This window comes from Camelus ferus, chromosome 21 (genome assembly GCF_009834535.1).
Source record: "Camelus ferus isolate YT-003-E chromosome 21, BCGSAC_Cfer_1.0, whole genome shotgun sequence".
In the NCBI taxonomy this organism is placed as follows: domain Eukaryota; kingdom Metazoa; phylum Chordata; class Mammalia; order Artiodactyla; family Camelidae; genus Camelus; species Camelus ferus.
In genome coordinates, this window is record NC_045716.1 from 9,176,971 (window position 1) to 9,190,868 (window position 13,898).

Below are 13,898 nucleotides of genomic sequence, written 5' to 3' on the forward strand. Positions count from 1 at the left end.
CACACTGCCACATGGCTGGACTCTGCTGCTCTTTTAGGAAAAATGAGTAAGAACAGGGATCACCTGTGGGCTGAGACTTTAAAGGGTACCTCATTTTAAATCTTCTGAGAAGTTGTATTTAATTCTAGAAGTTATATTTAATTCCATACATTATTTCTTCCATAGTTGTATTTGCTTTTGTAGATGTTTACTTTAAAAAAAATCTAAGCCCATGTCCTCCATCATCCTCATCACATCCAAGGGTTCTACTGGCAGAAAAGTTTTCTTTTTTTTTCTTTCTGTACATTTTTCTGGGCAACTTACAAGGCAAATTATAATAAGGGCCCTGGAAACAGATTGTACTCACACCTTGTCACATCTATTTTCACAACTACTTTGTTTGGAGTCTGATGGATTAAGCACTTTAATGACTTGAGGGGTAGGGTAGTAAAATGAAGTGCAAACTGCTCCCCAGGACAGGAAAGAGCCCTAGGAAATCTTTTAATTAAAGGCTTGGGGGAACAAGCCTGACTGTCCAAGTGAAAATTCATCGAGAGAAACTACAGAGGATCTCAGATTATTTGCTTTTTCAGTCTGTGGGTTTCTATCCCAAAACTGAACCAATGACATAACAAATGTATATAAAAAGAAATTGAACTCAGATAAAATTTTTATTAACTTAATTTGCAAGACTAATCTACATGTGTTTTAAGGTTAAAGGAGGAAAGTGGAAGGATTATTCTGGACTCTAACAGTTAACAAACTAGGGAGACCAAACCGAGCTTTTGCCTTCTCCTACAAAATGACTGCCAATTCTAGTAAAGCGTCAGTCTTTCTAAAACCAAAAAGCTACAAAATCTTTTAATGATAAGTTTAGCAGATTTTGTATTCTTTTAGAACTTATGAAAAGCATAACTTCAGGATAAATTCTTACCATCAAATCTCCCAAACTTTAACATAGCCTTGATTTTGTTCTTCTACCAGCCATAGACTTCAGGGACAGCTGACTATGTTCCCAGTTTTAAAGATGAACCCCGAATTCTCTTAAATCAATTAGTTGATGGCATTCTCTTACCTTAGCTGGTCACCAAACTGTCAGAAGAGACTTACATTCCACGATTTAAGGGAGAGTTTCTTGTGCAGGGCGTTAGTAAGGAAGAATGCATGTTCTACATGGCCAGTGGTGGCCGGGGGATGGGAGAGCAGTTTTAGGTTAGGATGAAGTTGATGGTGCAGAGATGTCTGGAGAGACAGAGAGAACTCGGGTCCAAGATGATCCTATCAAGCCCTGCCTCGACCAGCCCTGGAGGCTACCCTATCTCTAGCCTTCTTATCGTGTAAATAAAAGATTTTCCTATTGATTAAGCCAGTCTGAGTCAGGAGTTTGTGTTACTTTCAGCCCAAAACATTTTGATAACAAAAATACAGCAGTTAAAATGTGAAACAGTAAAATTAGTCACATATTCTAAATTTACTAACCAATTTCAATATAGAAAATTGCCCTTGCCTTGACTCCTGTATACAGAGGTTCTTCCACCATTATTATCAGATTTTCCAAATATGGTATTGATAGATTTAGAATTATGTTTTGAATCTGTGCCTCTTCTTTCAAATGAAGAAAAAATGTTGGAAGAAGACTAGATACTCTTTCTTCATTGGCTGAATGCCCAACTCCTATTAAGCTGTTATATTGAGTTTTAAAATATTGTGCTTCTCTAACAGCAGCAATATGGGAAGTTCTTGGTAAAAATGCACATCTTTAAGAGGGGCTAGAGAATCCAAATATCTGGGAGTGTGGCTCTAGAGTCTGCATTTAGCAAGCAGGTTATTTTAACACAAATTAAAGTTTGACTAATAACCTGCTAATAAGTTTGACTAATAAATAAAATTCCTTTCTTAGTGGATGGTGGTTTTTACAAAAAGAATGCACTGACCTAAGTTGAAAGGAAATAGCAATGTGGAGAAAGAATGATTCAAAATGCAGCTATAAAAAAAAAAAAATTTAAGGGCAAAGTTATTGTCAAACATAAAATAAAATTAGAAGGATTCACATTTACCAAAATGTCAATAAATCTAAAAAAATCTGTAAGGCAGGCATCAGATATTATATGCCAAATTATTTTAAGAAATCATAATTGCTACATTTGAATTTCGATACATAATGGGAAGAAGCTGCTATTCAAGTTTTTCAATTGTTGCTCTTTCACATTCTGGCGGAAAGGGCAGCATTTGTTTCAGAGACAGATGGTATTTTTAAAACATCTGTTTAGGCCTGTTAATTATAAAAGGCAAGGTGAGGGCCCCTTGGGACGATAAAGACCATTAGAAGTATTTCGTTTGCAGTATTTTTTGGCTTATTTTGTTTTGAACTTGAACTTGAATATCATTAGGAGGGTTTGGGCCCTTAGTTCAGCACAGTCCCCACTACTGTCTTATGTGAGGCTGTGCCATGAATTTCTGTGAACTTCCCAAAGATATACAAGGATTTTGTTTTTCAACCACTGTTCTAGAGATAGCGGGATCATAACAAAGAGAATTAAACTACTCAGTATAATTAAGTCACAGTAATTTCAAAGGGAGAAAGTTTTAGCGGGAGAGAGAAGAATGGACCTTAGACAAAAGGAAGAAGAGCCCAGCATAAGAGATGAGGAGAGTGTGGAAACAGATACATTTATTTTGGGGTAAGGAGGCGTCAGGAGCTCAAGGAAGTTCTTGCCGGACAGCCTCTATTTTTAATGTGAAGTTGGGAGTTGGGGGAGCAGGTCACTTGCTGCCACTGAGAGGAGTGCTAACAGGATCACGAGAAGAATGAGTAAGGGTGCGACACAGCTACTGGGGGGATGAGTAGGCATTGATTAGGGACTCACAGAAATAGTGTCAGCTGTCACTGCTGGTCCCAACGATATTAAAGACTCTGAACACAGTAGCATGAATTGCCAGTGGCTGGTTTTATCCTGCAGTAACCAACAGCCCAAGTTAGAGAGTATAAATGCTTGCATTAATCTAGAGTTGGGAAATGCCACGGACAAACTCGGGAGTTGGGTGGTAGCTAGAAAATGTTTGAAGTGGTTGTAGGAGTAAATTGTGTAAAAACACAAGGGGCAAAAAGCATGTTGATTATGAGTGGATCAAGGAAAAGCTGCAGTTATTGTCAGAAAACAAGTTACGAGGACCTATGATTTCTGAGTGATAGTAGGCATGAATTTTTGAAGTGGGTGAACGTGAAAGTCACAGGAATTTAGGAGGTCAAGGAAACGTAAGCTAGGTAAATGGAGGGGTTATTACTGAAATCTCCTTAAATGATAGAAGAATCAAACCATGTGCACGAAGGAAGAAAAACCAAAGAACAAATCAAATATCCAAAATATTCTTCATGTTTGCTAAAGGAATGTTTCAATTTTTGGTAAGTACGTTTAATAATATTTCCACCCACCCAAAATGTGCGAGTCAACTTAAATTTCAGAGCTATCATATCACTTGTTCCTCAGACCTACTTCCAAAGAAATATTCTTAATTGAGGAAAGAGTCATTTTCTGTAAGTGGCTACGATAACTTGAAATCAAGCACAATAAAAGGTTTAAAAAACATAGCCTTCTAAATTTACATCATTTAAAATTAAGCTTTATCTCTTAGTCCAAGACCTGCAGAATCTTTCCTTCGCTTAGAATTGTGCTTCCTATCTATTAAATGAGTATCTGTCCTTTTACACTTCAAAAATTTTGTTTTAATTTGCAAATTAACAGCCTGCTCATTAAAAAGATTCAGCTGAGTTGACTCATTTGAAGTCCTAAGCACACTTGAATGGGGAGAGCTAGAGATTTGAGCACACAAATCCTCAAAACAGACAGAACACCTCAAAGTGCCAATTCTGCTTCTTAGAAGAGCACCCACTAGGCACTACATTCCATACCTGATTCCAGACCAAGAAGCCAAGCTGTCAATCCCTCAAGAATTGACATGAAGGAACTGAAAATAGGTCATGAATGCTTCTGCCCTAAGACATCTCCTCACTGTTTATTGGATGAATGGAGGGTCAGCACTGGGTGCCTTGGCCAGCAATCAAGGCAAGATGGAGGAAGGGCAAATGGCCACGCAAGCAAGCTGGTCTCCCTTATGTCAGGAAAGCGAGTCTTCCTAGGATACCTCTCAGCGACTTCCACTGACAGCTCACTGGCAGCATGTGTTACACAGCCAACCCAAATTGCGAAGAAGGTTAAAGACAGCAAGCATAATATTTATTTTTCTTGTGTCTATATATAGTAGAAGGAAAAGCATTGAGCAAGCCAACCTACAGTGCATGCCACACCAAGAAAGCCAAATCAAGCAGGTGTATCTCATACTACTATTTTTAAGCATACATTTTAGACTGACTAGACTAAACAGGAAGTTCTAAAGACAAGAGATTTGGATGGGATTTGACTTTTGATGTTGAACTCAAGGAGCTCATCTTTCTTCACTGTGAGTGAACAGTATCAATAAAAACTCTAGATACAATTAAATTAAACAAGACCCAAAGAACCTAAAGGTTCTTACCTACTTTAGAATCTTCCCTGGGTTTTCATCTTAGGTCACACCTTAAACTCCCCTGGTACTCCCTAGGATTCTGTTTTTAGCATCCTCCTTTTCCGTTGTACCCTCACCCACACCTACAACTTCAAGAATCTTCAGCATATTAATGACTCACAATTTTTTTTTTCTCTTCAGCCCAAACAGCTCTGCTGCCCCCGACCTATATTCCAATTACATGCTATCTTTACCTGGCTGTTTCCTAGACACAGTACCATTAAAATATATGAGAGAGAATCTGTTCTGGGCTTACTGAAACCTGTGCCTTTTCCTGTGTTTTTGATTATAGCAGCACCTAGTTTCCCAAGTTGAACTCTTTGGAGTCATTTATATCGTTACCTTTCCTTCACTCTATATTCACCAAATCCTTTTGATTTTACTATTAAACAACCTCAGTTCCATTCTCTTCTCTTAATCCCCACTGCCACAGATCTACTTCAGGTCCTTATCAGCTTTCATCAAAACTACCACAACTCCCTTAAATTAGTTTTTTGACATCATTTCTTCTGTCTTTCTAGTCCATGTCCTTTCTTCTTAAATATCAGTCCAAAGAACAAACCTGATTTGTATAACAATGCCCATTGGCTCTGAAATACCTAAAGGGTGAAGTCAAACTCTTTCCCATGGTTGTGGCCTCATTTTCCATGATTTTTTCCCCCTTGTTCCCCCTTCTTTCTCCCTCACATATTCTGCACTCCAGATATACTTACCATTCCATATATGTCATGCACTTCCAGGTCCTGGTATCTTTTTTTTTTTTGGTGGTGGCACAGCTGTTCCTTCTGTTTATAGTGTCCTTTATTACCTCCCTTCTTTAATTCTTATCCTTTAAAGTACATTCTTTAAAGCAAATTCTTATCCTTTCTAGAAGATGCAGCTCAAATATCACCATCTCTGTGAAGCTTTCCTCATCTCCACAGAGCAGAGGTTTACATCTCTATTAAAACCCTGTTCATGTTGCATTACGGAGTCTGCTCACGTCTTTCCATCACTTCATCCGTATATATGCAGTATACAGGCATAGAACAAGTACTATATAAATGGTAGTGAATAAACCATTCATAATAAAATCAAGCCCAATTTCTTACTTATATATTTAAGGAAAGAAGGAAGAATTACATCTCAAAATGCTTTAGTGTCTCTAAATTTTAAAAATGATTAAAAATAGTATCTTGGGAAACAGGCACATTGTTGGTAAGACTGAAGATTGGTATAATCTCTAAGGAGGGGAATCTGTTAATATTAACAAAAATTTTAAAATGCACATACTCTTTGGGCAATTCTACATCTAGGAATTTATTCTATATGTACACAATTGGGCAAAAATCACATACAAGGATATTCACTGTAGAACCAGTCATAACAGCAAATCATTTGAAATAACTTAAATGTCTTTCAATGGGACTGGTTAACTATGGTACCTACAGACAAGAGAATACTATGTAATTATTAAAAAGAATAAGGTGGGTCTATATGTGTTTGTCATAATCTACAAGATAATGTGTGAAGTGAAAAAAGAAAGATACAGAAGAATGTACATGATATGCTGACATGAGTGTTTTTAAAAAAGCGGAGATATTTTATATATGCTTGTACATGCATTACAATACTGTGAAAGAATGCATAAGAAACCGCTTACAAATGGTTCCCCTGGAGAAAACTGGGAGCCAAGGTCAGCATTGGGAGACTTACTTTTCATTAAATATCCTATTTTATCTTTTAAATTTTGTTGCATTTACACATAATAGCTAGTTAAATAAATGAATGCAATGAAGCTTTGCTAATAAAATGCCAATCAATTTCATAAAACTTTATTAAGCATTAGGATACCCCTAACAACAATTTTCAATCTTTTCTTGTTCAAAGTCTCACCCCACCCCCCTGGGAAAAATCTCCAGATGCTGTTCAGCTATTGTCATTCAAACAATTATTCAGTGATCATTAGGTGCCAGGGAGGCAAAGATACAGAAGACATATGATACTCAAAGAGCTCATACTCTAGGGAGAATGAACATTTATTTAACTAATCTCAATATAAAGAGTTATTCTCATCCAAAGCTTCTCCAATAACAGCTAAGTATAAACCCAAAATTACTTTCCAGAGACTGCTTTTTGGGTCATAGCAGCAAGAATGACAGCCCAATGAGAGGGTAGGGAAGTGTGACCATGATTAACATAGGTAGCAGGTAAAAGTAAAACCAGGGAGCAATGGTAAGCCAAGTTCTGGCCAAGTGATAGTGATGAAAAGAAACAGCAGCAATTTAACAATTAATGGCACCAGAATTCTCCAACATGATTTGTAATAATTGACAGTATCATATAATAAAGCAAGATTTTTTTAAAAAAGGGTAAGTATGAATGATTAAACAAATATTTTATACAGAAATTACTGATAAACCAAAAACATTCCCATGCTGTGCCTTCTCTTTTTAAAAAATAAAAAGCTCTTATTTTAACAATTACATAAGTTATGACATTTATGGCAGCTGAGGATAAGAAGCAATCTGGTTTCTGCAATCATTTTAGAAGTTGAAGTGATGAAGCATTTAATATATGTGTTGTTAACTTCATGTACTTTCAAATAGTCCTACTATAGAGTAAAATATAAGTAAGATAATGGTATTTGTTATATCCATATCATCTTTTAATCTGGAGATCTCAAAGCATTTGCAAGCATTCATTAATTCCCAACATCTTGATCATATACATTAGAGAAGTAAACTGGGGCACAGAGAAGGTAAACAGCTCAAGAGCAATCAAAAGTCATAACAGATTTGGAAAAATGTATTCTGCTTCTAGCTCCTGGTTCTAAGTCCTACTTCCATCACGAAATGTTTCTTCTCTTAAAAGGGACTGACAGAGCTATTTATATTTGATGTTAAACAACAGATGATTATACACAGTTCAATAAATGGAAAATGAGTTTTAAAAATGAAGAAATAGAAATGGGCTGATTTTGTTTCAGTACGAATTTGAGTCCTATGTGTTTGAACAGATTGAGAAAAAGAATTACTAAATTCTAGGGTTGGGAGGGTCTGTAATTGTCTATATTTTCCCACACACTATTCTATTTTTCCATAGATTAAGTTATTATGCACAATACCTTCTTTAGTCCTCAATCTTCCCTTCAATGCAGCTATTTTAATTAACAGAACAAATGTATTATTGAACATCAATGAAATAATCAAAACCATAATTAGATATTCACTACAGTGTATTATAAATAACCATTATTCTTATATGGCAACAGAACCCTCTACATTCTATAGGGAATTGAAGACTATAATAAACCCATACAGTATTATAGTTCACTTAATGATTATCACAAAAAATTAAGATGTAAAAAGAAAAACTGAAATGTTAATAACTACATAAAATTCATAGCACTGTTTAGAAATTTAAGTTCTATATTTTATTCTATTTAAAAAGCTATTAATTCCTTCTGTATATCACAGGGAACTATATTCAATATCTTGTAATAACATTTAATGAAAAAGAATATGAAAATGAATACATGTGTATACATGCATGACTGGGATATTATGCTGTACAGCAGAAATTGACACATTGTAACTGACTATACTTCAATTTAAAAAATAGTTTAAAAAAGCTATTAATTCCTGATATTTCTTTTGACTTATTTTAGGACAAGAATCATTAGTTCCAGGCAGAATTTGGTAAGATTTGAAAATCTTTAAAAATTTTTAAAATGAAGCCTGGATTATTACATGCTGAATTTCATTTAGTAAAACTGAAGGTTTTCTTCCTAGATGCCTACCTGCGCATTGGCTTTCCTTCCATGCACCATGAAAAGCACCCTTCACCACACTCTAAAGCCGAACCTAAAGACAACAAAAAAGCAGTAACTTAATAAAAATAATTTCTGACCTTTTCAGTAACAATCTCTATATAATCATGTCGTTCAGTGAAAAATAACTGTATATCCTATTAGACCACAGGTAGATGCACAATCATAACCCTTACCTAGTCCCTTAAGACAACTATCCTTACTCTGAACGCCAAAACGATTATTCGTGAAGGCAAGGGAAAGTGAGCTAAAAACAGTTCTAACAGCTAGGTTAGTCTTTTCTCTCTTCAAAAAGTGCTTGGAGCATTTAACTTTGACCTCACTATTAAGTATCCCTACAGAGCATTCACCAGATACCCACAGCAGTTTTAACGTGATAGACTGGAAAGGGAACATGTTATGTTGGTTTAATCTGAAGGCTGAAAGCTGTCAACTTGTCCGGAAGCGACAGGAGCAGGAGTAGGCATTTGCCTTAAAAACAAACAACTCTGCTTCGGATAGCCCGGTCACCTAGAACAGGGCAGAGAAACGAAGGCTCCAGACTAACAACCTCTTTACAAGTCCTTCCTTCAGTCCCCAAAACAATGTCCATCACCCACTTGGCAAGATCTCGCTAGGTCCCGAGGGTTCAGTGGGACGTACAGTATCCACTTCCTTCTCCCCGAATTCCAACCCCTGTCTAGGGAAGCTGTCCAGAGTGTGGAGCCCACGCCCTCGGAAAGAACGGCCCAGCGCTTCCCTGGCTCCGGGGCAGGGCTGTTAGCCAGCTCGATCGCACTCTGGTGCCCCGCAAGGCCCAGCCCCACTGCCCCAAAAGCACCTTCTTGATGCCAGTTGACAGGCGACTGGCGAAGCACGGCTCCCACCCCACTGGGCAGCTCCGCAACTTGGGAGCACAGATTTGCAAAGCGAGTCCTGGGCGCTATCCAGTGTCCCCTGCTCCAAGGCTGCGAACCTACCGGCTCCGACACTTTCTTCGCCGCCGCAGCCTCCTCTGCCTCCTCCGCCCGCCTCTTCCTTTGGGCCTCCTTCTCTGCCGGGGCTAGCGCAAGCTGGGTGCCGCTCCTCGCGCTATTTCCTCCCCGCCCCTCGCCCGACTTCGGCAGCAGGAAGTGGTTCCATTACTAAATCGTTCCTCCTAGAACCCACATACTCCGCCAAGAGGTTCCGGGCGGATCAGGAAGTAGCTACACCATTCGTTGGGGATTTGGGTCTGTCCTTGTATCCAGTTCCTTGTATCCCGAGGGTAACTACCGTACAAGTTCACCGCTGAACTGCCAGTGTTTGAATACTGAAGCCTCCTCTTTTCTTCTTTGTTTTCTCCAGCAGAATCCAATAGAAAGATGAGAGGAATCAGGGGAAGCTAGGAATTTTTATTTATAGGTAGCTGGTAGGTTTCCTAGTGGCACAGTCTTTTCCCTAATTGTAGACTGAGTGATTGACAAATGCATATGTCCACTGAAATAAAGTCGTACAACGTAAGAGTTCTGTGTTAAGTTTTATTTGAGGGCAAAATGAGGGCTATAGCTCTGGAGACAAGACTTCAGACAGCTGTTAGGAACTGCTCAGAAGAGGGGTGGGAGTGGGGAGGACTCAGTATTATATATGATTCTAGTGAAGGTGGGGTACATACAGTCAAGTACATATTTAGACGGAGGCTTGCTGCTAAGTCACGAGGATCAGACGCCACCATTAATGATTTTAGTGCTTTTCTAGATGTGAGGAGATATGCAAGAATTTGGGCTCATAAAATCTGAAAATATCTAACTATCTGAAGGCCTTTTCTGCCGGTTTTCCAGTTTTGCCAGAGCAGAGTTCCTCATTCCTGATATCCACTCTGAACTCCCTTCAGGGAGTGTTGGAGGTCAGCGGCTGCAGCAGTTCGTGATTTAATCCAAGCAGAGGTAGGTAGATGACAAGTGCCAAAGTGATTTAATCCTTTTAGAGGCAGATAGCAAGAGCCAATTTTTAGTTGGCACATACATGGGGTTGACATATATCTATTAGGCCCCTACTGCGTGCAAACTGCTGAGGATCCCCAGGCAAATCAGAAATAGACCTGACCTTCCAGGTTTCCCCCAGTTTAGCTTTCAAGACACCAGAATTTTATTCAGGATTCTAAGACTTTGTCGGCTTGCCCTTTCATTTAGTATTCACCACCAGACACTTCAAACACTTCTGTGAACTCACTTTAGTATTAAAGGAAAGAAAATTCTTTTTCACTTAGTCCTTTGTCTGATTTCCCTTAGCACACAGCCACCCGAATTTTGCTCTATGTTTAGAAAACAAACAAATGATAGGGTAGGTGATACAATTTCAGTAACATTAGTGAAGACTGTTGCTGATTTCCTGATAACTTCATAGGCTAAACACAAACTTAACCAGATTTTCTTTAGCTGTTCTTCATAAGGGATCTACAGTTACATATAAAATAATCCACAAAGTACAACTCATCTTATTCTTCCCAAATATGCTACCTTCCCTCAATTTCCTCATTTCTATTAGTTCTCCCAGTTCCTTTCTCATTTTATGGATAAGCAAGCTCCTTATTGCTGTCATATGCATCTTTCTAAATATCACCTTCATCCTCTTCCTCTTCTACATAAAAACTTTCAATGGTTCCCAATGGCTACACAAATGAAATGAAAACACCATGCCTGACATCTGAGGGTATAATCTGATAGTAATAATAGCAGCAGCATTTTTCAAGTGCTGATCACAGCTAAGTGCTGTATATCATCTCACAACAACCATCCAAGAGGTAGGAACTATCATCAAGGCCCCATTTTCTGGAAATTAAGACTCAGGTATAAAGAATTTAAGTATCAATCCCACTTCTGGGCATATATCCAGAGGGAACTCTAATTAAAAAAGATACATGTACCCGTGTTCATAGCAGCACTACATTAATAGCCAAGACATGGAAACAACCTAAATGTCCATCAACAGAAGACTAGTTAAAGAAGTTGTGGTATATTCATACAATGGAATACTACTCAGCTATAAAAAAAGAATAAAATAATTCCATTTGCAGCAACATGTATGGACCTGGAAATCATCATTCTAAGTGAAATAAGCCAGAAAGAGAAAGAAAAATATCATGTGATATCACTCATATGTGGATTTTTTTTTAAAAAAGAGAAAAAAAAGACACTGAACTCATCTACAAAACAGAAACAGACTTGCAGTCATAGTAAACAATCTTATGGTTACCAGGGAAAGGGAGTGGGAAGGGATAAACTTGGGAGTTTGAGATTTAAAAATGTTAGCCGATATGTATATATAAATAGATTTTTAAAAAATTTCTGCTATATAGCACAGGGAACTTATGTTCAATATCTTGTAATAACCTTTAATGAAAAAGAATATGAAAATAAATATGTATGTATATGCCTGCCTGGGACATTGTGCTGTATACCAGAAATTGACACACAGTAACTGAAGGTACTTCAGTAAAAATAAAAGTAAAAATAAAGCCATCCTATATTTTCCCCCTCCATATTATGGGGCATTGATGTTACAAGTAACAGAAATCCAATGTTTTTATTAATTAGGAAAAAAATAACTCATTGACTTACACAATTGAAAAAGGAGGGGAAAAATGGCTTTGGGCATGTCTAGCTCCAGGGCTCAAGTGATGGCATCAAGATTCAGTTTCTTGTTCACTTCTTGGCTCTTTCATGGCTCTGTCAAGCTCTCTACACATGGTGGCAAGATAGTTACTGGCAGCTCAGGGTGACATCCTCTTAACCTGGGCTGAAAAAACAATGCCTACTTACTTAGTGCTCTGGCCAAAATTCAAGATTAGCTTTGATTACACTGATCTATGTGCTATGCTTCTTCCTGACCTAATCACTATGGCTTGGGGTGTAGAAAACACTACTTGGACAGGACTTGATCTGGAGGGGGATCAGCCTCACCTAAACCACATGGGCTGAGAGTGGGCCAAAGGGGTTCCCTCCGAGAAAACTGCACCATAACCAGAAGAGGAAGGATGGGCAGGCAAAAACCATGGATATTCAGTACCTCCTCCTTCACTTTTTTTTTAAATTGAAGTATAGTCAGTTACAATGTGTCAATTTCTGGTGTACAGCACAATGTCCCAGTCATGCATATACATACATATATTCATTTTCATATTCTTTTTCATTAAAGGTTATTACAAGATATTGAATATAGTCCCCTGTGCTATACAGAAGAAATTAAAAAAAAATTTTTTTCCTTCACTTTTCAACTGTGGAGGTGAGCTATACACAGAAACAGCCCTTCAGTCGTACACCAGGAATGACATTAATATTATCTAATTACTGCCAAAAAGATGGCTCAAGATAGATTATTGTATAATTAAATTATCATTTTGGACAGGGTCTTTTAATATGTAATTCGTTTATATCTAACCAGTGGCAATCCTGTGGTGATTTAAGCCAGACAGACCTATGTTCAACTCCTGGTTTAGCCCTTTCCTAGCTGTGTGGTCTCAGGCGACTCAACTTTGCTGAGTGTCAGTTTGAAGAAAAATAATACCACCTTCACGGAGCTGCTCTGAGGATTAGAGATGATTTAGCATATGATAGACCTTCAGTCAAGGGAATATAATTATTTATAAACTACATTAAATTACCTTGAAGTAACTTTCTCAGCTAGTTATTTCATTATAATACTGTTACATGAAATACATGAAATACTGCTATTCCATTAGAAATTAAATTGTATAAAGAACATGAGTTTTAGTCTCTGAACTATGGAATTTAAGCAATATAATAATAATTAAAATAATTTAAATTCTTTTTGGAGGATCCATTCTCCTAGGGTAGAAAAAAATGAATGCAATCAATTTGGAAACCTCTCTACCATAATTTTTTGGAGCTGACCTAATTTCAGAGGGGCTTGAATAGCACTTATCTCATCTGCTCCTTAAGTCATTTGTACACTCAGCCTTCACTGTCTTCTCTGGATCCCCATCGTTAGTACCCATAGGTTGTTGCTGATATGTCTCTGGTACATCCATTTGTCCCCTTCAGATCCAATGGCTCTTCTCCATACTCTAATTCCAAGCTTTGGGTGGGAGGGAATAGGAGTTACAGGTGATCACAGGTGTCTATGTGCTGCATCTGGGCCACAGTGGAGGCAGGAATCTCCTTCATCAGGCTGTTTCTAATGTAGTCTGCTTAACTGAATCATGCAGCTATTTCTGACAAGCAGTTAAGAAGAGAACAAGGCCTATTTGCTCTTAGGTTTCCCAGATCTGAATAGATCTTCCCACTCTTTCTAGCATTCAGAGCACTAAAAATAATTCTATTTACTTTTCAGATAGTTAACTCAATTTAAGACTTTCAAGAAACAACTGTATTTGGGAATCCTTCACAACCAATGAAGATTAATTAAAAACAGTCATGCACTATAAGTCATCTTCCAACCATACATTAAAAAACTCCCCAAACCAAAGACTATGAAAAAAAAAGAACCTATCAAAAGTGAAATACCTAAAATGTCTTGCTCCTCTATTAACTTTGGTTAAGAAATGAGTGTTTAGTAGAGCAAATGT

General features: G+C 37.7%; 1 protein-coding gene across 1 annotated transcript in view; it reads right to left on the minus strand.

The window, feature by feature from the left end:
• KLHL20 (kelch like family member 20) overlaps nt 1-9,467 on the minus strand; it is a 36,793-nt gene extending 27,326 nt beyond the window's left edge. The window contains exons 1-2 of the mRNA XM_006172571.3: nt 9,313-9,467; nt 8,324-8,387 (exon numbers count right to left, since the gene is read on the minus strand). Coding sequence (XP_006172633.1) covers nt 8,324-8,346 — 23 coding nt within the window. The 5' untranslated portion in view covers nt 8,347-8,387; nt 9,313-9,467. The remainder of the gene's footprint in view (nt 1-8,323; nt 8,388-9,312) is intronic.
• Between the last annotated feature and the right edge of the window lie 4,431 nt (nt 9,468-13,898).